The sequence below is a fragment of the Schistocerca nitens genome, chromosome 2 (assembly GCF_023898315.1).
Source record: "Schistocerca nitens isolate TAMUIC-IGC-003100 chromosome 2, iqSchNite1.1, whole genome shotgun sequence".
Classification (NCBI taxonomy): domain Eukaryota; kingdom Metazoa; phylum Arthropoda; class Insecta; order Orthoptera; family Acrididae; genus Schistocerca; species Schistocerca nitens.
This window is the reverse complement of record NC_064615.1, coordinates 37,742,590-37,768,820: the sequence shown is the minus strand read 5'-3', so window position 1 is coordinate 37,768,820 and position 26,231 is coordinate 37,742,590. Positions and strand designations below refer to the sequence as shown.

At 37.3% G+C, this 26,231-nt stretch overlaps 1 protein-coding gene across 1 annotated transcript in view; it reads left to right on the top strand.

Moving 5' to 3' along the window:
- The window catches only part of LOC126235709 (uncharacterized), a 233,384-nt gene that overhangs the window by 194,607 nt on the left and 12,546 nt on the right, over positions 1-26,231 (top strand). Inside the window, exons 4-6 of the mRNA XM_049944470.1 lie at positions 6,733-6,820; positions 18,031-18,104; positions 20,236-20,389. Coding sequence (XP_049800427.1) covers positions 6,733-6,820; positions 18,031-18,104; positions 20,236-20,389 — 316 coding nt within the window. The remainder of the gene's footprint in view (positions 1-6,732; positions 6,821-18,030; positions 18,105-20,235; positions 20,390-26,231) is intronic.

Genomic DNA, 26,231 nt, shown 5'->3' with positions numbered 1-26,231 from the left:
CGTGACAGAAAGTCTAATGCAGAGGCCATTCTTTGAGTTTTGTGGTGGTCGGTAAGAATTTTGGGCACCCATCGTGCACAGAACTTACGGTAACCCAGTCTTGCTGTCACTATCTCGTACAAGAGAGTCTTAGAAATCTGTGGAAAACCAGTAGACAACTCCGACATTGAGAAACGTCGATTTTCACGAACTTTTGCATCAACTGTCTGAACGAGTTCGTCAGTCACCAATGATGGTCTACCACTCCTCTCTTCATCATGAACGTTTTCTCGTCCACTTTTAAATAAACGTACCCATTCACAGACAACTCCTTCACTCATAACTCTTGGTCCGTACACGGCACAAAGCTCACGATGAATAGCTGCTGCAGAATATCCTTTGGCTGTAAAAAACCTTATGACAGCACGCACTTCACATTTGGCGGGGTTTTCTATTGCAGCACACATTTCAAACTGCCACAAAAACTAAACTAGCGCAGCTACGACGTTCACTCGACCACGGCTTGATGCCGACTGACCTGTTGAGTGCGTGAACGCACAGATGGCGTCGCTACTCCCCCCCACAACCCGCACTGTGACCAATCGGAGGTTACTTTCTGAACCGCCCTTGTAATTGTATTATAATGTGAATTTTATATAATGGGCTAGAGGATGCGCCTAAAACCTAATCTTCCATCTGGATATGAAGGCGAAATGATCACATTAAAACCTGCTGATAGAGGATTAGTACAGTGTAAGCGATATAAGTGAGAATTACATTAAAATAATTGGAGATAGTTTACAATATCAGTTATGGGAAGAAGCTGCCATAAGAAACTCAGTTGATGAGAAAACATGTGTCTGTACTTTAGACGAGAGTATTCTGTGAAACTGTGTGCCAGATTGTAAATATTAGCCCACTGCTCACAAAATGCAATGATGTATGTATGAGTTTCTGTTTCACATACAGCTTTAACTTGTCACAAGTCTCAGTTACAGTGCTAAAGTGTCTAAAAATTTAATGTGGCTAATGTCACTGAGGCTGTAGTTAAAATCAAAATCTTCCATGTTGTATCCTTTCTCTCAGAATTTCTTAGCCAGCATTGTATCATAAGCACCTGTGGAGAGCTTGTAAAGTGTGTGTAGAAATGAGTGACAAGAAGAAACTTTAGGTTCATCTGTGAGACAGACACAAATAGAGGAAATTCCTCTGGTCTGCCACAGGCTTTTGCATGCAGCAGTGAAAGTTTTGCAGTGATGTGGTGTAAAGTTTTATCATTTGGGAAGAGCAGAATTCAAATTCTCCAGCAGTTACTCTGATTTTCATGAATCACTTCAAGTGAAAACTGGAGTGCTTCCTTCAACAAGGCCAGGACAGGTCAATTCTTTTCACTAACCATGTCAAAAATAAGCAAAGTTCCAGCACTAGTGATGTCAATATTGATGGGACTTTAAAATGTAATATTCATTTTCCATAGTGGTTATTGTCATGGTTGATTAGTTACAAAATTCCTGGCACTTGTGTATTTATTTGCTATAGCTGCATTGCATGACTTTGGTAAAATGTGGAAGGTTACATAAAAGTTTGCTTTATTATCAAAAAATTAATCCAGTAATGAGGAGCAGAAACTAAAATAAAGGCAAAACTTGTTTGTGCATTAGTAAAGTAATCTTACTGTAGATATATAGCTTCCCTCCTAAAACAGTATCTTCTAGCCAGAAGACAAGTACCTAAATGACGTTTAATGTTACTGGAAGTGTTTGAGTCCCTTATTCAGTTTCAACAATTTACTAACAATTTTTGTATTATGAATTACAAAAGGTCAAACTGAAATTACATCTTCTTTTGTGGTCCTTGAACACTATAAGATACTGAGCATTTGAAGTAAAACAAAATGTGTATGGACTTACAGGATAACAGCAGAGAGAAAGCATTGATTCATCTAAGTGACCTGTGATTACATCAGCAGAGGCATATTAATAACAGATTACTGGAGGAGTCAGTATTCACACATTCTCTGATTCTGTGCACAGCTCAAATGCCTTAAAATTCAATTACAGTTATAAAAGTATACACGGTGAGCAGAAAAGTATCGGAAATTTATTTACACTTGTCTTGTGCTCTCCAAATAGGCACACCACTAAATTTTCATAAATTTATACCAATTTCTAAAAGTATTGAAATACAAGGGCACTTATTTCAGAAAAATTATTGTTCGTTCATTCATTCATTCATTCACATATTTGTGGTCCACAAATCTTGTAATTAAAAATATTTAATCTATTCATAGAGCCATTTTGTGTATTTTTTCTGTTTTACTTCATTTATAGCCCACTATCAGTTGCTGAGATATCTGCTGAGCTAGATAAACACTTTTAATTCTTCTTAACCCATAGGATGTCACTGTGGTCTAATTATTTGTATTTTTACTGCTAATTCAAGGGTCATAGAGTCAATAAAAAGTCTTCCAACCATTGATAAGCCACAGAATAAAGAACATGCTGTCTTGCAAATGAATAAATGTAGAAGAAACTGGCGCCTTTAAGACTCCTAGAAATGGTATGAACCTTTCTTGCCATTAGCTTAAGAAACTGACTCTAGAGATGTAAAGATCATAAACAAAAGTAAAGACAGAATAGTGCATACATAACACATGGAACTTTTTATCATCTAAGTCTCATGATGGCTATTGCCTTGCATAAAATTCCATGTCTAAATTAGTCCTAAGCTGTGTTTCCAGGTTTGGACTACTCAGAAAGAAATATCAAGAAATAAAATAAGATAGCTAAATACTACAAAGAGCACATTGAATATTTAGGTATTGATTTTTGTGAGAAAATGGACAAATTTAATGAGAGAGTTTCACAGTTGAATATTCACCCATTCATCATGTCCATGGATGCCGTTATTAATGTAAATCACAGTAAGGCTCAGCTTTCACAGTTCCTGACATAAAATTCAGCTAAAACTGGCAGCTTGATTACACAAATGAGCATATGATTTGTGAGTCTGAACACTCCAAATTCCTGAGTATTCAGAGTGATGGTAAGCTGTCATGGGAAACTCATACTCAGGATCTTGTTCAGATACAAAGTGCTGATATATTTACCATCAGAACAATATCACAATAAGTGCTGGTCTAACACTAAAATTTGTCTACTTTGCTTATTTTCATTTGGTTATAACATACTACTTCATATTCAAGGGTGACATTTCCTGTGCACAACGTGTATTTTTGTCTCAGAAACAAGCAGTTTGAGTAATATGCAGTGTAAATTCATGAACCTCTTCTTGACCCCTGTCCAGGAATCTGGGACTTCTGACATCAGCCTTCCAATACACACTTTTTTTGTTAACAATATTAGCCATAAATGCAATCTGCATTTGTATTGTATCTCCTTGACTTTTGTGCCAAAAGGCACATGGTATCCTGTTACATCCATTTTCAGTAAACTACCACAAAAATTAACAAATCATAGCAGCAATCCTCATGCTTTTAACTCTAAATTTAAGATTTTTTGTGGTAAGTTCCTATGGGACCAAACTGCTGAGGTCATCAGTCCCTGGGTTTACACACTACTTAATGTAACTTTAACTTACACTTAGGACAATGCACACACCCATGCCTGAAGGGGAACTCGAACTTTCGGTGGAGAGGAGAGGGGGGGTGGGGGGGGGGGGGAAGCCATGCGAACCATGGTGAGGCACTGCAGACCGTGCGGCTACCCCATGCAGCTGTTGAAGAATTCCCTCATGGTTCATTCCTTCTGTTCTGTTCAAGAATTTGTGGAAAAATTTTAAGCAACAAACTGTGTTATGTTATTAATTATTCTGATACACACCCAGCAGCTTGTCATCTGCATAGGATTCATGTAAATTTTATTTAATTTTTTATTAACTTTGCCTGTGTAATGACTGACTCATTTCATGACCATGGAGATTGGCTTTTCAGTTTGTTCCTATGGAACTAGAAGTGCAAATAAATACCGTAAATAGATAAATAAAAAATGAAGGAGAACCTGCATGGCTGTGAAGTGAGTCACAAAGTACATATTAACAAAGAGAAGCAGCTCTTAGAAAATGCATTAATAATAAACAACTGTTGAACTGCTATACATTATTTCTGCTTACACAGGCTAAATTGAATGTAGTAAAATTATTGGGACACTGCTACTTTTAAAAATGCCCTTATTTTCTCAGTTATAGCAAATATCTGTTATTTATATTTCACTGATAGCTTATTTATGTGACTAAATGCATATTTTGCAGGAATATTAGTTACCTACATGCTGCATGGATAGAGGCATTGCCCCAAATGATAATACTTTAAGATGGGGGTTGAAAATATTTCAATAAATTATCTTCATACCAACAGTCTCCTCCATTAACTCTACACAGTTCCTCTTCCTTTACCACTTGGAATCCTGTTCATCACTGTTGATGCCACTTCCCTCTACACTAACATCCCCAATGCCCATGGCCTTGCTGCCACTGAACACTACCTCATCACCTACAAACAAATCTGTGGTACAACAATGAGCACCAACATAACACCATCCTGTGCTAACCAGTTCACAGCCCATCTAGAGGAATCCTTCCTAACCACAGAGAACTCCAAACCGCTCACCTGGTTCAATTTTATTGATGGCATCTTCATGATCTGGATGAAGGGTGAGGATACCTATCCACATTTTTCCAGAACATCAACACCTTCTCCCCTATTTGCTTCACCTGGTGCTCCTCAGTCCAGCAGGCAACCTTGCTCAATGTCAACCTCCACCTCAAGGATGGCTGCATCAGTAACTCCACCCACATTGAAACTACCAACTATCAACAATACTGTCACTTCGACAGCTGCACCAAATCTGCATGAAGAAGTCCCTTCCATACAACCTAGCCATCCAGGGTCAGCACCTGCAGTTCTGAGCATTCCCTCTTCAAATATGCCACTTCCCAACCTTGTCCAGAAACAGATCTCATGTGCCTTGTCTTCCCAGACATCTAAGGAGTGATTCTCTCATGATTCTGTACCACACAGGTCTGGAGTAAATGAATCACTTTCTCCCCAGGGTTTTGACTATCTATCATTGTGCCTTGAAGTGAGAAATAGCCTCGTTACCCCTCTCACAGTGGTATTCCACCTACCCACCCAACATATGCATGTCTTTGTCTGCCCCTACTCCACTCCTGCTCCCAACCCCTTGCCTCAAGGCTCATACCCCTGCAATTGTCCTAGATGCAGGAACTGTTCCATACATCCTACCACTACCACCTACTCCAGTCCTGTCACAGGCATCTCCTACTCCATGAATGACAGAGCCACCTGGGAAAGCACCTTCATGATAAACCAACTTAGCTGCAATCACTGTGTCACATTCTATGTGGGCATGACCTCTGACAGTTGTCTGTCCATATGAATTGCACCAAACTGTGGCCAAAAGACAGGTGGACCACTCAATTGCTGAGTCTGCCACCCAACACATTGTGTTTCCCTCTAACAACTGCTTCACAGCTTCTGCTGTGTGTATTCTTTCTACCGACACCATCTTTTCTGAATTGTGCAGATAGGTACTCTCCCTGTAAAATGGCCTTCATTCCTGTAACTCCCTTCGCAACAACCTTTGCTACTTGCTATCATCTGTCTGCTTATCCCCTTTCCAGTTCCCACTTTTATCATGCCAACCTGCCTGCACAATCCAATCCCTTCTCTACAACCCCCCCCCCTTCCCCCACCCTCCACAGCCTCCCAGTGTTGCAGCTATAGTTGAGACAGTATAAATTGATTCCTGACAGTTGCTTTGGGCTGGGTACGACAGCATCGTGGGTCTACTTCAGTCAATAATGTAATGCGATTTTGCAAATGTCTCCATGGGAACACCTTAGTATTGTCACAGCTATGTAGACTGCTGCAGGGGTAGCTGCTCAGAGTTGAAAGCTGGCAACAGCACTACAAGCTGTCAGGGATCTGCTTACGCCACCTCAACTCTAGCAGCCCTATCCTGTCCATACCATGTCCCTGCATGTTCCCATAGGCAGCACTAGCACCTTTATCCATCTCTGTTCTGCTATTCCTCCCCCTCCCTGCCCCACATCTGTTCTGTACCCCCACTACCCATCCCAGCTAAGACTGCTGCTCACCTCAGGGACAGCTGCATCCGGGCCTTGCTGTCTGGAGACAACAGTGGCCATGTGTGTGTGAGCTGTGATTGTGTGAATGTGTGTGTTTCCATGTGTGATGAAGGACTTAGTCCAAAAGCTGAATATTCCTACTATTCTTTTCCATTGTATCTGTCTGTAGCTCAATGCCTCTTCTGTGAGGTGAGTAGCAATCTGTCCTTTCCATTTTGTTATTATTCCACCCAGAATTTTCATTGTTCAGTTTTCTGACTTGATCGGTGAAACACTGGCTTTGACTTGATCGGTGAAACACTGGCTTTTAATGCAATAGATTGAAGCAGATTGTTGAGTAAGTCAATGGCTGACAAGAGCTGCAGTGCACAGAAAAAGGGGGAGGAGTAAATCATGTGCATAAGAATATCTTCCTCTTTTTGCTACATTCCCTGATGGCTATTTGTTTATTCATTTATGGCAGATAATGCGTGTATTAATTTTACATTGACAACCACAGCTGTTGTAGAAAATAATTATATAATTGTAAATTTGATGCATCATCTTTAAATATCATTTGAAGTTTTGCTGTTATTAATTTGTTGGTTTGTAAGCATAATACTATTGTCTATTTATTTGTTTCAGATTCTTGCAATTGCTACTCTTATCTTTGTTCTTGTTACAAATGTGAAGATGCAGACAATTGTGATTGACACATTGCCACCTCTAATTGGTAAGTTCTGCTCATAAAATAATCTCTCTCTCTCTCAAACACACACACACACACACACACACACACACACACACACACACACACCTGTGCACCTGTATTTTGCCAGATGGACCACAATGCTGGGATTGCTGTTTGGTAGGTGAACTGGGTGAGGAATTGTATTGGGTGGGATGGGCAGAGGGAGAAAGAGGTGGGAAGCGGAAGGATGAGTTGACGACAGGCAGGTGGCGGGTTGGAAGGAGGCAGCAGGTGTGCAGGATAGGGACACAGGAGCGAGGGCTGGCAGATGCACAAGCTAGGCATATGACACAAGGCACCTGGGCCAGTGAGTTTGTGAGGTGCACAGTGAAGACAATGTGGAGACATGGATTGGGGGAAAGGGGGGAGGGGGTGACAGGACAGAGGAGGGGAACATTGAATTAACAGAGAGTCAGAGAGTGAGGTTTACAGGAGAGAAGAATGTGCTGCACTCCAATAATCTTCTCAACGTCAATCTCTGTAAAGCCACTGTCCCCAGACGCTCTACCCAATAGCTTCCCCCTCCTGCTTCCTGCCTCTTTCTCCCTCTGTCCACCCCACTCAACATGATCCCTCATTCCAGTCCACCTGCTGAATTGCAGTCCCAGAAATTTAAGCTTATTTACAGATCCCATAACACAAGGACCTCACAGCACTAGGTTACAGAAAGTCAGTCTGAACTTTGAGCAGTGAAGCAAGGCCAGTGTGTTATTTTTGTATCTCTTGTAGCAACTGCCTACTCACAATGCATCAGAAATAAGATCTAGTCAATCATATTTGCCTATTGTTCCAGGTTTTAAATTAACTTCTTCTCTTACTTTGTCATGTAACTTTTACACCTTTCTGTCTTATAACAAAGGACTAGTTTTAATACCCAATAATGTGACATTTGCTACACACTTTATATGTGCATGTGTACCTTAGCCATATTCTGGTTACTTCTTTCTCAGTTATTAGTAAACAGTGCTCGCTTCACAGCATTCTTTTCAGTCTTTGTGGCATATCAATCTGCCTACCTGAATTTCAAATTTTACAGTTTAAGAAAATTAATGAAAAAGTAACAACAGTATTTAAATATTTCTTTAGAATTTGTACACTTATTTATTAGAGCATTTACTCTATAATGATGTTTGTATGTAACAGAAGAATTTATCTTCTGATGCACTATGATGTACATCATTGTGATACTTCACAGAGACTGAAAAGAAATTCCACTAAGCAACCACTGTTTACTAATAACTGAAAAAGAGGTAACCACAATAGGGTTAAGGGAACATGCACATTTATAATGTGCAGTCATTATCTGATTATTGGGAATTAAAACTAGTTTCCTTTCTTGTAAGGCAGAAAGGTACAAAAGATATATGACAAAGAACAAATATAAATATTGAAAAATAAAAGAAGTTATTGTAAAATCTGGACCAACAGGCAAAAATGATTGGATAGATCTTATTTGCGATGTAGTGTGAATAGGCTTAAGAAAGACAGGGTTCTTACACTCACACACCAATACATTTACTCCCTGAAGATGTTTGTGGCTAATAATAAGGGTGAATTTAAGAAGAACTGTGAAAACTTTAATAAAACTAAAAGTTATTTCTCTAAAGATTTTGCTTCCCAGTCTAAGGGTGAGAATGTAATTTCATATTATGGGGCAAATGTCATGTTGCTAGCAGACATCACTCAGAAATTGGAAATCCTAAGTATTCAAAAAATGTTAACCACTGCTTCCAAAATTTACCAAATATTTGGATTTGGAGAAGATGTAAATTCTGGTTAACACTGATGGTTGGTTATCTGAGGTGTGCAGTGTAACATTAACATCATCTGTTTTCTTTGTAAGCTGTAGACTGTGATGTACATGACTGTCATATACAAGCACAAATGCAAAAGAATTTGTATAACTGTTATGCTACAGGAAAAATTAATATTAACGCTTGTTAGTACCAAAGTATCTTACTGCTCCTTCAATTCAGTGATATATTTGCTGACTACAGAAAATGGGAAGCAGTAGATGCCAAGAATCCTTAAATATTAAATTAAAACAATACCTCATAAGTCACTTTCCTACATTATATATGAATATGAGCCTGACTCTGAAAATTCATCTAACAGAATCATGCTGCTGTTAGAATAAGGCTCCTTTCTTACAAAGATAATTATTTTCCTTGGCGCAGTTTATGTTCTTAGACAAATTTCTTATGCATTAGTAGCAAAATCACAACAAAAACAGTAGTTTGTAGCTTTACCAGGAGCTCTTTAAGATGGCCACATGCTGCCATTTTAGTATAAACAAAGTCAGTGAAATGCTTTTCTCTTATATCACCATTAATAATAGTAACCGAAAACTTGTAAAGTCCCAGATTTGTGTTGCCTTGCTACCTTGATGCCTCTTGCTACCATTAACAACCAGCAATTAAGTAGCACCAGTTGAGTAAATGTATGACCCTAAATTACCGTAGCTCATTTACATAATCTTAAGGGTAGGTTGCACTGTCTTACATATGTGCCCAACCGTTGCTCTGGCTGAAAATAAAACATATTTCACACACGATCATAAAATTAAATAAATCTTAAGTTGGGGCATTTTGCATTTAGTACATTGAAACTTATAAATAATGGTCTTACAATGCCTTAAATGCTAGCTTCAAGTAAAGTTGTATCTTAACATGGAAGATATTAGAAGTGCAGTAAGGCTTGCATGTATAATGAACAAGTAACATCATATCCTCTTAAACTACTGTCCTTTTAAATGGAGCATTAATGGCAAGTCCTGAAATATCTTAACGATCCAAAAGTCAAACAGTTAATATGCCAAAATACAGTCCCAAATCTCATAGAATTAGTGTACACTCCTTGTGAGAAAAGGCAAAACAGTTAAACCACAAACTTGTTGGGGCTTTTGTAGCCTCTTGTTGGTTGACATACTGGTTGTTGGTTTCATATTGGAATCTTTGGTCTATTTTTGTCTAATGATTTTTCTGATATTTCATCACCACAAGTGGTTGGCACTGTCAATCATTCACCTTCCATTGCTAGTGGTGGATTGGAGTCTAGTCCATGGCTGCATGTTATGTGTATTTTCTGTGTTAATTTCTGTGAGAGGCATGCCCTTGTTTATTGTTAGTGTACTTCTTCCATTTTTGCTTGAAATTGTTATTTGTTGCAGAATGGGAATCCAGGCTCCATTTTTCTTGATTCTTTTTTCATTCTTGTTAAAACTAATTTCACGTTTATGTATTTCAGTGCCTTCTCTGAATCACAGTGAGACCCTGCATGTCAGCATATTTTATCAAGTGTTTTGTCCCATACAGTGTGTGCTCCTCCATGACCAATTTCTCCACCTGACCCAATTTGTTGTATTTATGACAGGATGGAAAAAGCTTTGTTTATGAGTGAATTTATACAACAGGGAGAGACTTAGGAACTTATGGACATTTTCTATCACCTCAGTGGCATTATGCACTGTGATGATTGGGACAAAATCTTCTGCATCACTGACAGAAGCACACAGTATTAGCTCGACTGTTGAACTGAACAACTGAAGAGAAAATTTGAAAGGGAAAGAACAAATTGACAAGTCGATTACTGACACGTCATGTACAGTTGTCAACATAAGTGAATGATCGCTGACCTGAGACAAACTGTCTGTCCACTGAAGTGGCTATCCAAAATTTTCCTTTCAAAAACCAAGGAAATATAGAGACTGAAACCAGCAGGTTACTACATTGAACTAAACCATCAGCTTGCGACCTGGAACTCACTGCTGACAAAAGCATATAGGTTCTTCCTGCTGATAAGGAAAATATAACCATTGTAATGAGTAAAAGAAATGTAACGTACTAGATCTGATGATATACTAAAAGCTTAGTATGCAGATGCAGAGGTTCACAAGGAATATGAACTCATCAATCAACATTTCTTCTTTCCTGGTGTAAGTGCAGAGGAATCTACGCAACACTGAAGATCTGTCCTCTCTCTCTGTCTCTCTCTCTTTGTCATCATTCTTCCGACTGGTTTTATGTGACCTGCCATGAATACCTCATGCTGCAGCCTCTTCATCTCAGACTAGCACTTGCAAGCCACATCCTCATTTAGTTGTTGGACGTACTCAAACCTCTGTCTTCTTCTACCCTTTTCAGCTCCCTCTAATACCATGGAGGTTACTCCCTGATGTCTTAATATATGTCCGACCATCCTGTTCCTTCTTGACAGTTTTCCATATGCTCCTCTCTTCAATGATTATGCAGAAAATTTCTTCATTCCTTATCTCATTAGTCCATCTAATTCTCTTCTGTAGCACCACATCTCAGATGCTTCGATTCCCTTCTGTTTTGGTTTTCCCTCTGTCCACTATTCACCACTAAACAATGCTGTGCCCATAACATACATTCTCTGAAATTTCTTCCTCAAATTAAGTCCTACTACCAGACTTCTCTTGACCAGAAGTACCCTCTTTGCATGTGCAAGTCTACTTTTTATGTACTTCTTGCTTTATCCATTCTGTATTATTTTCCTGCCAATGTAGTAGAATTCCTTAACTTAGTCTACTTCATGATCACCAGTTTTGATGTTAAGTTTTCATTATTCTCATTTATTTTGTCTTTTTCTCAATTTACTCTCATTCCACGTGCTAAAAAATTGTTCATTTCATTCAACAGGCCCTATAATTCTTCTTCACTTCCACTGAGGGCAGCAGTGTCATCATTGAATCTTATCATTGATATCCTTTCATTAATCCCACACTTGAAACTTTCTTCTATTCGCACCTTTGCTTCTTCGATGTATGGATTGAACAGTAGGGGTGAAACATTTCATCCCTGTCTTACATCCATTCTAATCCCAGAACTTCGCTATTGGTCTCCCAGTTTTATTGCTCTCTCTTGGTTCTTGTGAATGTTGTGTATTATCTATCTTTCCCTACAGTTAACTCCTATTTTCTCATAATTTTGAACATCTTGCACCATTTTACATTGTTGAACACTTTTTGTAGGTTGAGATTTTTTTCTTCAGTCTTTCTTCCATTATCAAGTGCAACATCAGAGCTGCCTTTCTGTGGTCTTACTTTTCCCGAAGCCAAACTGATTGTGATCTAACAGATCCTCAATTTCCTTCTCCACTCTTCTGTATTTTATTGATGTCAGTTGCCTGTATGCATTAGCTGTTAAGCTGACTGTGTGATAGTTCTCACACTTATCTACTCTTGCTATCTTCGAAACGGTGTGAATGATATTTTTCTGAAAGTCTGATTGTATGTCACCAGTCTCACAGATTCCACTTGCTAACTTAAATAGTCATTTGTTTGCAACTTCGCCAATTATTTTAGAAATTTCGATGGAATGTTATCTATCCCTTCTGCCTTAATTGCTCTCAAGTCTTCGAGAGCTCTTTTAAATTCTAACTCCAATGCTGGATCCCGTATGCCTTCCTTGTCAACTCTAATTTCTTCTTCTAACATGTCGTCAGGCAAGTCCTCCCACTCACAGAGGGTTCAGTGCACTCTTTGTATCTATCGTCTCGTTCTTCCCATTGCACTCTTGAATGTTACTGCCCTTGGTTTTAATGTCATTGTAGGTTGTTTTGACTTTTGTGTAAGCCGAGTCAGTCCTTCCAATGATCATTTCTTTTTCAGTTTTTTCTCATTTTTCCTGCAGCCATTTCATCTTCGCTGCACTGGACTTCCCATCTATTTCATTCCTAAGTGGTTTGTAATGCTGCATTCCTGTCTTTCCTGAACAGTTTTGTACTTCCATCTTTCATTGATCAAACCATTAAGACTGATACTAAGTGTTCATGGTTCATTGATATATAAACTGGTGAAACACTTGGTCTGTCTGTTTCATCTGCACGTGAAAAAATCCAACATGTACATAAAAAACATATTTCATTGAGAAGTTGAAGAGACTAAAACTTGGGCCAGGTCAGCTTTGATGTTGTTTCTTTGTTTACTAAAAGTGCCAGTCAATTACTCTCCAGGTTACTCAGTGTGATTTTACACAGGACATCACCAAGGTGTTTCATGTGCATTTTACCATGAGATACTTCATGTGGAATGGCAATTTCTACAAACAACTGGAAGGCATCACACGGTGTAGTCCACTCAGTGCAGTAGTTGCAAATTTCTTCATGGAACGTTTTGAGTAGCAGGTGCTGCTGGACTTCTCACCTTTCAAACCAAAGGTGTGGTACAGGTACAGTCATGATACCTGTGTTGTGCGAAGCTATAGTGATGTACAGCTCAACAGCTCGATGACTTCCTAAGACACTTGAACAACCTTCCTTCTGACATTAAATGTACTCTGGAGGTAAAAGAGGATCAATAGCTACTCTTTCTAAATGTGCTGGTTATGAGAAATGGTGATCACTAGTGCTGCACTGGCAGTAAAAAATGAAAATACACATTTCACCTGGTCATATTCTTATCACTTATACCTGCACAAACTACCAAATCATCACTAAAGCCAGGAAAAAGGTATGATTAATATGGCCATAACTCATGCAAGATGAATATGTGTGCTGTAATATCTGGCACGCAACATGAAACATCTGGAATGTGTTACAATGAACAATGGGTACGCCAGCAGTTATGTAAGAAGTGTTATGAAACCTAATACCCATTGCTATGACATGTCAGGGTGACAGATACAAAACAACAATGAAGATTAGAGAGCATCTCAGGTTGGCGGGTGACAAATGAGACCTCCTTGCAATGTTGAGAGTTCATTCGTACCATGTACATGTGGAAAAGTCTGTGGTGGAATGACTGGACAATCCACCAACACCAGGATCATCAAACATAATCAGTACTGCAGATTGGGACAGCTGGAGGGAAATTAGTCATGGTAGAGTAAGTGTCACATGACACTAACCAAGAAATAAAATTTGCTGACATGCAGGCTCTCACAGTGTATAACACTTAGACCTGTTTGTTCAGAGAACCCATTGAAATTCATAGACTGGGCAACAGATTTAACAAAAAGAAGAAATTCTCAAGATAAATGGATCCTGGATTCCAATGCTGCAATGAATGACTGCTGCACAAAACAACTGATGAGCTACAGCAACAGTCACCAGGGAGACACCTACCATAGATGTTAGCAGAGAGTGTACATATAACCTCTAGATATGGACTTAACTCAGGTCCATCACCAGCAATGAAGGGCAAATCTTTGAGAAAGCAAACCACTCAATCTGTTTAAATTTTGGCAAAGATTGTGAGATAAAAGTCAATATTTAAAACATACTAGAGTTATCATCAAAAACAGCACAAATATCACAAGCAGACATGTGAGATGTCTGCTTGTGTCTGTATATGTGTGGATGGATATGTGTGTGTGTGCGAGTGTATACCCGTCCTTTTTTCCCCCTAAGGTAAGTCTTTCCGCTCCCGGGATTGGAATGACTCCTTACCTTCTCCCTTAAAACCCACATCCTTTCGTCTTTCCCTCTCCTTCCCTCTTTCCTGATGAGGCAACAGTTTGTTGCGAAAGCTTGAATTTTGTGTGTATGTTTGTGTTCGTTTGTGTGTCTGTCGACCTCCCAGCACTTTCATTTGGTAAGTCACATCATCTTTGTTTTTAGATATATTTTTCCTACGTGGAATGTTTCCCCTCTATTATATATATACAATGGAAACATCATAAAATATTATGTTCAATACCTCATGGAGCTAATATTTTATATAAATATAATATTTTATATAAATAATTATTTGATTAACTACTTACATCTTAAATCTCCACATGTGATAAATTGTGAGAAAGACTACACAAAGCTATATTCATATTATTTGTATATGCAGAGGATTTGGAGTTTTGACACATCTGCATAGTCAAACTTAAGTAATATTTATTGTACATGACAACCACCGTATGAGTGTTTTATCGTTTATTTAAGTACAACAGAGGTTTCAGCCTTTTATGTCATTTTCAAGTATTTGATTTTATGTCTATAACATATACAGGGTATCCCTAAAATAATGACTCATTTTTAACTTGTAATAATACTGAGACAAATGTCACTAGGTAACTGAAACAGCACTAGATGTAATTGGCATGGTCTAGAGTTTCAGAAAAAATCTGCAGGATGTCGCTACGAGCCCTGATCTGGAGCATGCAGCCAGTCTCATGCAATATGGCATCCACACAACAGTAGGCATATTGTGTTATTGAATTTACTCATACTCAATCAGTGATTGCAGTTCAGCAGGCATTTCATATTCGATTTTGTGCTGAACCACCATCACCAAAGAACATTTGACAGTGGTATAAACAGTTTGAAGAAACATGGTGCCTCTGTAAAGGCAAAAGTCCTACCCGGCCATGTGTTCCTGTACAAACAGTGGAACAAATCTGATGAGCATTTGAGTGGAGCTCCGCAAGTCATGCTAGCCGAGAACTTGTGTTACCACACATGACAGTGTTGCGTGTGTTACGGCATCATTTAGCCCTCAAACCATACCGATTACAATTGGTACAAGCTCTTCAAGATACTGACAAAGTGAAGCGAGTGGACTTTAGCAGTGCTATTGTAGAGGACATGGAAGATGACACTTTTATGTCACGGTTGATATTCGGCAATGAGGCAACTTTCCATATTAGCGGTAAGGTTCACCATCATAATGTGCATATATGGGGGCTTGTAAATCCTCATGAAACAATTGAACATAAATGTGATTTACCAAAAGTTAATGTTTTTTGTGCTGTTTCGCAAACCAAGGTTTATGGACACTACTTTTTTGAGGAAGAAACTGTAACAGGACAATCATATCTTGCAATGCTACTGAACTGGTTATTCCCACAACTTGACTCTGACAATTTCATCTATCAGCAATATGGAGCACCACCGCTCTGCGCAGTTTCCTCAATGCCAACATGCCTCAACATTGGATAGGGCATACAGGACCGAGAGACCAGGCTTTACACTCTTGGCCTCCTAGGTCACCTGACTTAACACCATATGATTTCTTCCTGTGGGGATATGTTAAACAATGTGTTTATGTTCCTCCCTACCTTGTGACATTGAAGAACTAAGAACCAGAATATCAGCTGCTGTAGTTTCAGTGACAGAAGACACCTTACACTCAGTTTGGGATGAATTTGGCTATTGGCTAGGTGTCGCCCATGCAGCAGTGGAGGACATATTGAACATTTATGATGGATTTTTTTAAACTTCTGTCTTTTCTGAGTAATATAGTATGCAATTTGTTGGTGTTAAGCCCTTCTTCTTAATAAATAATTCTATTTAAAATTGGGTCATTCTTTTTGGGACACCCTGTATTTCAGGACACTTAACATGGACTATAGGATTCTGTGGGCCATAAGATGAACCTTAATTTTTAAGCAGTTTTTTAAAAAGTAACATTTTTACCATTTTTTTAGATTGCAAAGCCAAAGTAAATAAAAAATTCTTAGTTTATAAAACCAAACTGACTTTCTTCATCTTCTTCTTCCTCTTCATTGACATCATTGTTCTCTTCATATATAAGATGGCCTTCACTCCAATCAAGAACGTTACTTATGCTGTGCTTCTTGAAAGATTTAACAATAATATCTTCTGTCACTCTAGACCATGACAGTTTTAGCCACTGACACTCTTGTTTGATTATATGTTGTGAATTCCTGTTGGATTTCATTCATTACTCATTTGTTCCATTCCTCTCTCATATACACTTTAATTGGTTTATTTATTGAGACATCAACAGGTTGCAATTGTGAAATAAGTCCTCCCAGAATAGTAGCAATCTCTGTACTTCCCTGTCTCAGTTTCTCTTTCAGAGAATTTTTCAGATGCCTACTAAGCTGATCTAGCACAAGAAGACAACTCTTCTTCAATAAAATATCTTTCCTTCAATCCCCCAGTCTGTTAAACCAAAATTTCATACCAGCCTCATCCATCCAACCTTTGTCATTTACATGAACAACGCTTGGCAGTATATCAAAAGGTTTTGGCATTTCTTTGCACTTGAAAATGATCATTGGATTAAGTATAGTACTGTCAGCACAACAGATCGAGAATGATCATTGGATTAAGTTTAGTACTGTCAGCACAACACAAAAGGGCAACAGTGCAGGGCATTTTTTCAGGTCCGTTTGTTTTTATAGTTGCAGTTTGCACCTTCCATGACAATGGTTCTGTTACTTGGCACATCAAATGTCAGAGGAATTTTATACCTATTTACTATTTGCCTTAGTTTTACTCTGGTTTTCTTTTGATGTTGAATAATAAAGTGATGGAAAACTAATATTTTCTCTTCATATTCTTGTGGTATTTTCTGAGATATTTTGGTTTTGGTTCAAATACTAAGTCCATGACACTTCATAGATCTGTAGCACCAACCAACTCCAGCCTTAAAGTCTGTTAAGTTCCACTGTAGCATTAGCTTAAAAGCAAGTATTTGAATTGTTTTTGTATTAATTTCAGTGCCACTTTTATGGTGTCCTTGAATCCATTTCAGTATGATATCTTCTAGTGTTGGCCACTTAGCATTCAGTCCTCTATCTGCACATTTAGTGTACCTCAATTTTTTCAGTTATTCTTCACTAGCCCACTAATTGCAAATGGTTTTTTCTGTTTGTGGAGGGCCAAAATGCCACTCAGCTGCTCTGTTTCCATCTTCTTCTGCGGATGCTATTACTTTCAGTTTATAGCTCAAATCATATGAATACCTTTTTTTCCCATTATGAAGCTAGCCACTAACAAAAATAACTAACCAATAACACAAATCACTTTCAGTTCAAGTTCACTGCCACCATAGACTGCAGTGACACGTCATAGAATAGAGAGTGCTCTGGGTTTGTGATGGCAGGGTGGAATGGCCATTTTTAAGACTGGTGGGAATTTTAAATCAAACACTGGACATTTTTATGATAATTTTGAGTATAAGTCCCACCTTAATTTTGGAGACAATTTTTTGAAGCAAAAGTGCATCTTATAGTCCATAAAATACAGTAAGTGACTTTGACAAAGAGCAGATTGTTATGGCCCAGCACCTGGGAATGGACATCATGAAAATCTTTAAGCTGGTCATCTGTTTGCATACTACTGTCACAAACATGTATATATAACTATGATGTCTGCTGAAGAGATTTTTGTATTTATATCACAACTAATTTTCATTCTTTTTCTTTGTACCGTACTGACAGTGTGTTGTTATCCAATGATTCTTACTTATCATGTCTGCTCTTTTTCAGTGAAAATTATACTAGCCATAAACCTTGTGATGACAGTTCTCATCTCAGGACTACTAGTTATTGGAGCAATCAGAGTAAGTAAAATGTTTGAAATTTATTTTTTAGTATCCTACTGCTAATTTGCATAAAATCTTTGTGCAAAGTACAGAGGGTAGACAGAGTGGAAGTATACAAGTATTTTCTTCATAAGCTTTGTATGGTTATGTGAATGTGTATGTATGTTTTCTACTAGGAGTTTTAAACAAAAGCTTAAATACACAGCAGTCTTTTTGTTGTGCCTGTCTGCAGGGATGCATATAGGCTATATTAATTTCATTGTATTATTATTAACTTCATTGTATTATTTTGCTTTGTACTTTTTTACGTATATACTGTTTGGGTCCCATTTCTTTGAAATGGTTTACATGTACCCTTGACAATATCCATACAATATTTATTGTCAACGGATGGATAAATAAAATAAAATAAATAAATAAAATGTCTCCTCCACATGGTGAGCAACAATCCATTCTTTTCATAATATTTCGTTATTCTATCCAGGATTTCCCATTTTTTGATTAATTTTTGAGTTAAAGATGAAAGGCCATTTCTCCAAGTTCTCCTGTCAGACATATATAAAATATCTAAAATCTCCTCTGCTTGCTTCTGCATCCGCATGCATTCATAGAACCATGAACCATTGTACATTTTATAATCACACGTGCATAGAGTCAAATAATTTCAATGGCCCTCATGACATGTTGACAAACTGTCTCTGTGTTAATAATGTCTGCTGCATAAAGGATAACCTAACAGAACTGAGGCTGGGAGAACTTATAGACCATGGAACCACATATCCATCTGTCATGGTTGATATCATCCAGTGGATCTCAAATAATTTGTCTGGAGTGTGTTGGAATCCAAATGTTTCATCTTACTTTCAGTGATTGCAGCTCCTCTAAAATGAGCTGCATGCCAAAATTCAAACTGCTAAATATTTTAACAGTAATAAATATAAAATACTGGTACCCAATACTAGAACATTAGTAATTTTAAGAAAAACGAGGAGGCTCATCAATACCAGACAAGAAACTGTTGAAAACTGAGAACAGTCCAACTGTAGCATATGTGGGGATGTACCTATTCAGTTGTGTTCCAAACAATATCACCCAAATAAGGAACATTAATGCCTTTAAGCACACAGTCAAAGGAATATGGGAGAAAAAGTCATTTTATTCCTTAAATGAATTTTCTGGTTACCAGAAAGAAAATCTAAAAGTATGACACTAGACACAACTTCTACTTCCTATACCAGGTAGGCTCTTCCTATGCCATTCCCTTGTTCTACTCTTTCACAGCTGTCAGTCTCCCTCACCTCTGCCCTTCTGTTCTTCTCCCAGTCTCTTCACTCCTTTCACCCTCTCCACCTGTCACAACTTCTCACCACAACTAGTCTGCAATACTGTAGTCAAGCCAGGACAATGTAGCTCTATACGCACGTGTGTGTATACTGTAGTCAAGCCAGGACAATGTAGCTCTATACGCACGTGTGTGTGTGTGTGTGTGTGTGTGTGTGTGTGTGTGCACTTCAACTACACAATTTATTAAAAATGTAAATAGTAATCCATTCATTTTGGTTAACTATTTCACTGACAATCCATATCATGAATCTGGCAGATAGTGGGTGCTTTCACTCATTTGGAATGTATATTCTTTCATTACAACATCCAGATATGTTAATAATGTCTTCACAATGAACCCTAGCTATTAAAAAGTACATTTTGTCCAAGTTTAAAAGGTTTCTGAATTTTTTATGATTGAATAATATGGCACATTAAAGACAGATGACATTACCTCTTATTAAGGGGAGGTAGGTGCAAGCAAACATAAAGTTACATTTCATGGCTATTTTTCTTATACTCTAAAACCCTGCACCTCAGTTTAGCAACTGAAAACAAGGAATTCTAAAAATATTATTTGAGACATAGTAGTGCTGTTTGTATACTGACTATGGACATAGCAGTTGCAACAATCTTTACAGACAACTAAATGGGCTATAAAATGATACCAGTACACCACATAAATGACTTGGCGACTATGGGCATATTTAAGTTTATCTATAAATTAGTTGGCAAACTCATAATACATTTAAGTCATATCTGTAGAGCATTTGCTTGAGAATGATTCTGAAAATTATTATTTGACAATAAACTCTTTATTCCACAGCGCAGCAAGTACATGATGTTGCCATTTGTTGTCCTTGGAATAATGCTGGCAATTGGATTGTTCATCTCAATAATATACACATCTGTTACAAATTTCATAAAGGGAAAGGAATTATTGGGAAGCATTTGGTTGGTTGGTGGCCTTATCAGTGTTGGTAAGTAGTTAATTTTCTTTTTTGAATGAACATGATATTTGCAACAGAGAAGGAGAGTGTACTTACTGTCTGTTAAAACAGGAACGATAGGACTAAGGCTGACAGACTCATGAACTGAAAAATATGAGTGAATATCTAATATTTGACATCTTTCTTTTAATTTTTTCTTTTAAAAAACAAAGAATAACATCCACACCGGCTGTTCAAAGAATAGGATGAAGAAGACAAAGTGCACTAGTTTTTTTTTTTTTTTTTTTAAAAAAAGAAAGTCCATTTACACATTAATAAATTTAAACTCATATATACTAGCATGTCACTATAGTAGAACCACCATTAGAGGTGGTGGATCATGTATATATGTTAAGCAAGGAATTGCCTATAAAATCAGAAATGATATTAATTCTGTAAGTGAGGAAAAACACATAGAAATATCAGCCATAGAGATAAGCAAGACAGATGAGGCACAAAGGTTAACTATAATATGTATTTACCGTTCACCCAGTGGTGATATAGATACTTTCGCTGCAAAACTAATCCAGATTCTAGACATGGCTTCGAATCCTAAAGGGAAGGTTCTCATTTGTGGAGACTTAAATATAAACACACAAAACCCAGATAGATTCTGTAACTCATTCTTGAATATATTGCGCTGTTATAAGTTATCACCATTAGTTAACAGAGCCACGAGGATAACCAAAAACTCATCATCAACAATTGATCACATCATCACAGACATAGATAAAGAAAGTTGTGAAATTATTGTAGATAACCTTGGCCTTTCTGATCACTCCTGTCAAATCCTAAAATTAAACATAAATATAGACAATACAACTAAAACATACACATACAGAAGGGTTTTCTCCAAACCAAACAGATCAGAATTTGCCAAGCAAATAAACAGTATAACTTGGGAAGAAGTGTATGCTGAAACTAGTGTAAATAAGAAATTTTCTAAATTCATGTCACTATTTAAACTTAGATTTGATGAAGCATTCCCAAAGATGCAAACTGCAGTACACTCACACAAAAGAAATACCTGGGTGACCAAAGGAATAAGGAAATCCTCTGCAACACTCAAACAACTGAACAGGTTAAAAAACTACCATAGTGATCCTGGTTTCCTAAACTACTACCACACATATAAAAGAATATACAGAAGAGTATTACGAGATGCAAAAAAAGCCCACAATGACAGTATTATAGAAAAGGCAGAAAATAAAATTAAAGCAGCCTGGACTGTTACCAAACAGGAAACAAACAGTAATAAATTAAAAACAGTAAACATTCAAATTAAACATAATGGTGCTATTATACATAACCCAAATACACTAGTAAATACTGTAAATGAGTACTTCAGCAGTGTTGCTACCAAGCTACAGCAAAAGTTTGGCAAAAAACAGCCTGAACAAAAATTGAACTATATGGATAACTCAATGTTACTGTTACCGACTTCTACAGAAGAAGTAAGGATGGTTGTGAAGAATCTAAAGAATAAAACATCAGCAGGTTTAGATGAAGTGCCAGTGTGCTTACTGAAGGACTGCATTGACAGCATACAACATCCTTTGGCACACATCATAAATGAATCTTTCACTGCAGGCTGCTTCCCAGAATACTTAAAATGTGCAAAAGTCCTGCCTCTATTTAAGAAAGGCGATCCAGAAAATATAGAAAACTACAGGCCCATCTCATTACTCTCATCCTTTTCCAAGGTAATAGAAAATATAATGAAAAAGAGACTAATGGATTTCCTAAACAAGTACAACCTACTGTGTAAAGAACAGTTTGGTTTCAGGCCAGGAAGAAGCACAGGTTCAGCAGTAGCTCACTTCACAAATTTTGTCTTAGAAGCACTTGACGAAGGTGAACATGTAACAGGCATATTCCTTGACCTTAGCAAAGCATTTGACACGGTAGATCACAAAATACTACTAAACAAAATGGAGGCACTAGGAATAAGGGGAACAGTAAATAATTGGTTTCAATCGTACTTGGAAAATAGGGTACAGTGTGTAGAGATCTCACAAACGAAGTTCAGCAGATTGACAAAACACATTTCCAAACCAGAACATATTAACATAGGAGTCCCTCAGGGGAGTGTGTTAGGGCCAATACTCTTCCTAATATATATCAATGATTTTCCCCAGAGTGTCAAATACGGGGAAGCAATACTATTTGCAGATGATAGCAGCATCCTTATCAGTGACGAGTCACCAGAAAAATTGAGAGACAAAGCTAAAGAAACTCTCGATCATGTATGCAAGTGGGTAGTAAGCAACAAATTAACCCTCAATATTAAAAAAACAAACAGTATTAATTTCCACATAAATAAAAAACATAATAGCATAAGCCTAAAAGTTAAAGATGAACTTATAGATTGTGTCACAAACACAAAATTCCTAGGAATGCATGTTGACTCACAGCTTAACTGGACTGACCATATTGCAGCACTAGAAAAGAAAATTGCTACTGCTTGCTATGCACTCAGGATAATTATGTCAGTATGTAATAGTTCATGTGCTAAGACGACATACTTTGCATATGTACATTCAATAATTAGCTATGGCATAACCTTCTGGGGTACAAATGTGCAGAACATACAAGCAATTTTCAAGCTGCAAAAGAGGGCAGTACGAATAATAACAAAAAGCAGCAAGAGAGCTCACTGTACTGATTTATTCAAAACCATGGGAATCTTGACAGTACCATGTGAATACATCTTTCAGACTGTGATATATATAAAGAAACACATTGACCAGTACACACAGAACAGATCTATACACCAACACTGGACTAGATCCTGCCACCATTTGCATCTCATACGAAAAAACAAAACAAAAACCCAAAATAGTTTATTATTTAATGGATTAAAAATGTATAATAGACTTCCAGAGGAGATCAAAGCTGAAACTGGAATACATGCCTTTAGGAAAGCTGCAAAAAATTATTTAGCAGATAAATGTTACTATACTGTCAAAGAATACTGTAAATGACATGTGTTCACCTCAATTCATGCAAGAGTACCTTTGTAAATTTATATTTATCTTTAATTAAGACTAGTATGTATTTGTTTTGTGTAATCCATGCAAGAATACATTTGTAAGTTTATATTTATTTGTAACTAAGATTGGTCTGTATTTGTTTTGTGTACAAACGATTAAGTTTCACCATAGAAATATGTACTACCAGAAGTACTATTATGTATATACTCATACCATGTATACAGTTGACGACATCCATACAACACAAGTTGTCTACGGATGAATAAATAAATAAATAAATAAATAAATAAATAAATAAATAAATAAAACATTAAAATTAAGATCTGTAACTCCCAGCATTGAAGAGAACCTTTTAAAGATACAATTAGTAGAAATGTAGCTGCTATAAATCTCTTCTATATAATACACTCTCTAATAACTATGCTACGTGGATTTTATGGCACTATAGCTTAAACTTTCTAGTATTTAAAATTGTAGTAATTGAACATACTACAAACTACATAGGAAATATGTAGCGGCTTTTGCTGTGATATTGTTCAGCTGTTGTTTATATGCTGCTATGTATTTTAAATGGCTGCTATGTATTTTACATGGCTACCTAACTCTCTATTAAAAGTTATTGTTCTGAAAATGTTATTATAATGTAAGTGTAAATTTACCAAACCAGAATCCTGATATTAAGACAGTATTACAGAAAGGACAGCAAATAATTGTTACGGTTTTCTCGTTGTTAGGGTTTACCAATTATCTGCTTTATATCAGTTGATATATTTTTAAAGACTTTTGCTCCAGAATACACATCCCCACTCTGAGCTGAAGTCCAGGATAGCTATATGAGGATTTTTATATCCTATATTGTTGTCGCATGTACCACAGTTCATACTAAGTTGACTTTTCTCATTCACTTCAAATGCCTTGTGAACATAAGAAAGGAAAGTGGTCCCTTAGAGTACATGACAGAGAGTGTTTTATGTATTCTGTTCACATATGGTAGCTGGCAAAAATAAAGGAACTGTTAGTAATCCTCTGTATATGTTTACATTTATGTGATTTTAATGCCTTGATAATTTTGCAAGATATAAGCAGGAGAAAGCAATATGTTGTTTGACTCTTCTGGAAATGTACACTCTTAGAACTTCAACAATAACCCTCCTTGTAATGCACAGTTCCCATCTTTTGGTGTCAGCTATTGAAATTGGCTGAGCATCTCCATGACCGTCTGAGGCTTATTGAAGTAAAATGTGCTACTCTCTCTAGACCTTCTATTAATACTAGCTGTTATGAATGAGTCTTTGGCTGATAAGTGGCACTCAAGAACAAGTCAAACAGAAGCCTTGTGAGCTACCTCTTTCATGCATAAATTACATTTCCTCAGGATTCTTCCAGGGAATAACAGATTGGCATTTGACTTCCTTAGTTTGGAAATGCGAATTCCTGTTAGTAGTGTAAGGGAGCATGCATATGCTAAACTGAGCTTTCATGTTTCCAGAACAGGTAACTTTAAGTTAAGTAAATCACAATCAAACTGCATAACTGTGCACTCTCTAGTGCTAGCCAAAAATAGCTGAATAGTGCAACCTATAAGCTATTAAAAGAAAGTGATGTTTTTCTACTCAAGACATTTATAATAACCATTTTAAATAAGCATATACAGAATGGAAATAATTTGTTTTATTGATAACTATCAAAAGATTTTATTTTATTTTAGGTTAACATTAATGAATCTTAGTTGCCAAATGTGAAAAGTAAGAACCAAAACAATAAATTGCTAGCAGACACTGTTGAAAAATTATTTAATGACAGTGGCCTCAAGTTACAGCTCTTTTTCTGGAATTGCTACATATACTCCCTGAAACACTCACATGCACAAGCTTACACATAATTGCACATTTTTAATGGCTGCAGTGGCACTGTCTCCTTATGAGCAGTTGCTCAAGTAAATGGATGTGAGGAGAGGAAATGAGTAGGAAGAAAGAAAAGGATTCGCTCACTGGGAGAGAAGATATGGTGGTACAGGGATAGGGCTGGAAAGTTTTGGGAGCTGAAAGTGGAGAAGACAGGTAACAAGTAGATTAGTTCTGGTAATAATTAATTTATTTTATTTTGTTTTATTTATTTTTTTTCTGACTGGTTTGATGTGGCCCACCACAAATTCCTCTCCTGTGCCAACCTCTTCATCACAGAGTAGCACTTGCAACTTATGTCATCAATTATTTGCTGGACATATTCCAATATCTGTGTTCCTCTATGGTTTTTGCTCTCTACAGCTCCATCTCGTACCATGGAAGTCATTTCCTGATGTCTTAACAGATGTCCTATAATCCTGTCCGTTCTCCTTGTCAGTGTTTTCCACATACTCCATTCCTCTCAGATTCTGCGCAGAAGCTTCTCATTCCTTACCTTATCAGTCCACTTAATTTTCAACATTCGCCTATAACACCACATCTCAGATGGTGTGATTCTCTTCTCTTCCAGTTTTCGTGCAGTCCATGTTTACAATGCTGTTCCCTGTCAAACAATGCTGTGCTCCAAACATACCTTCTAAGAAACTTCATCCTCAAATTAAGGCCTATGATACTAGCAGACTTCTCTTGGCCAGAAATGTCCTTTTTGCCATTGCTAGTCTGTTTTTATGTCTGCCTTGCTCTGTCTGTCTTTGGTTATTTTGCTGCCTAAGTTGTAGAATTCCTGAACTTCATCTCCTTCATGACCATCAATCCTGATATTAAGTTTCTTGCTGTTCTCATTTCTGCTACTTCTCATTACTTTCGTCTCTCTTCAATTTACTCTCAGCCCATATTCTGTACTCATTAGATTGTTCATTCAATTCAGCAGCTCAT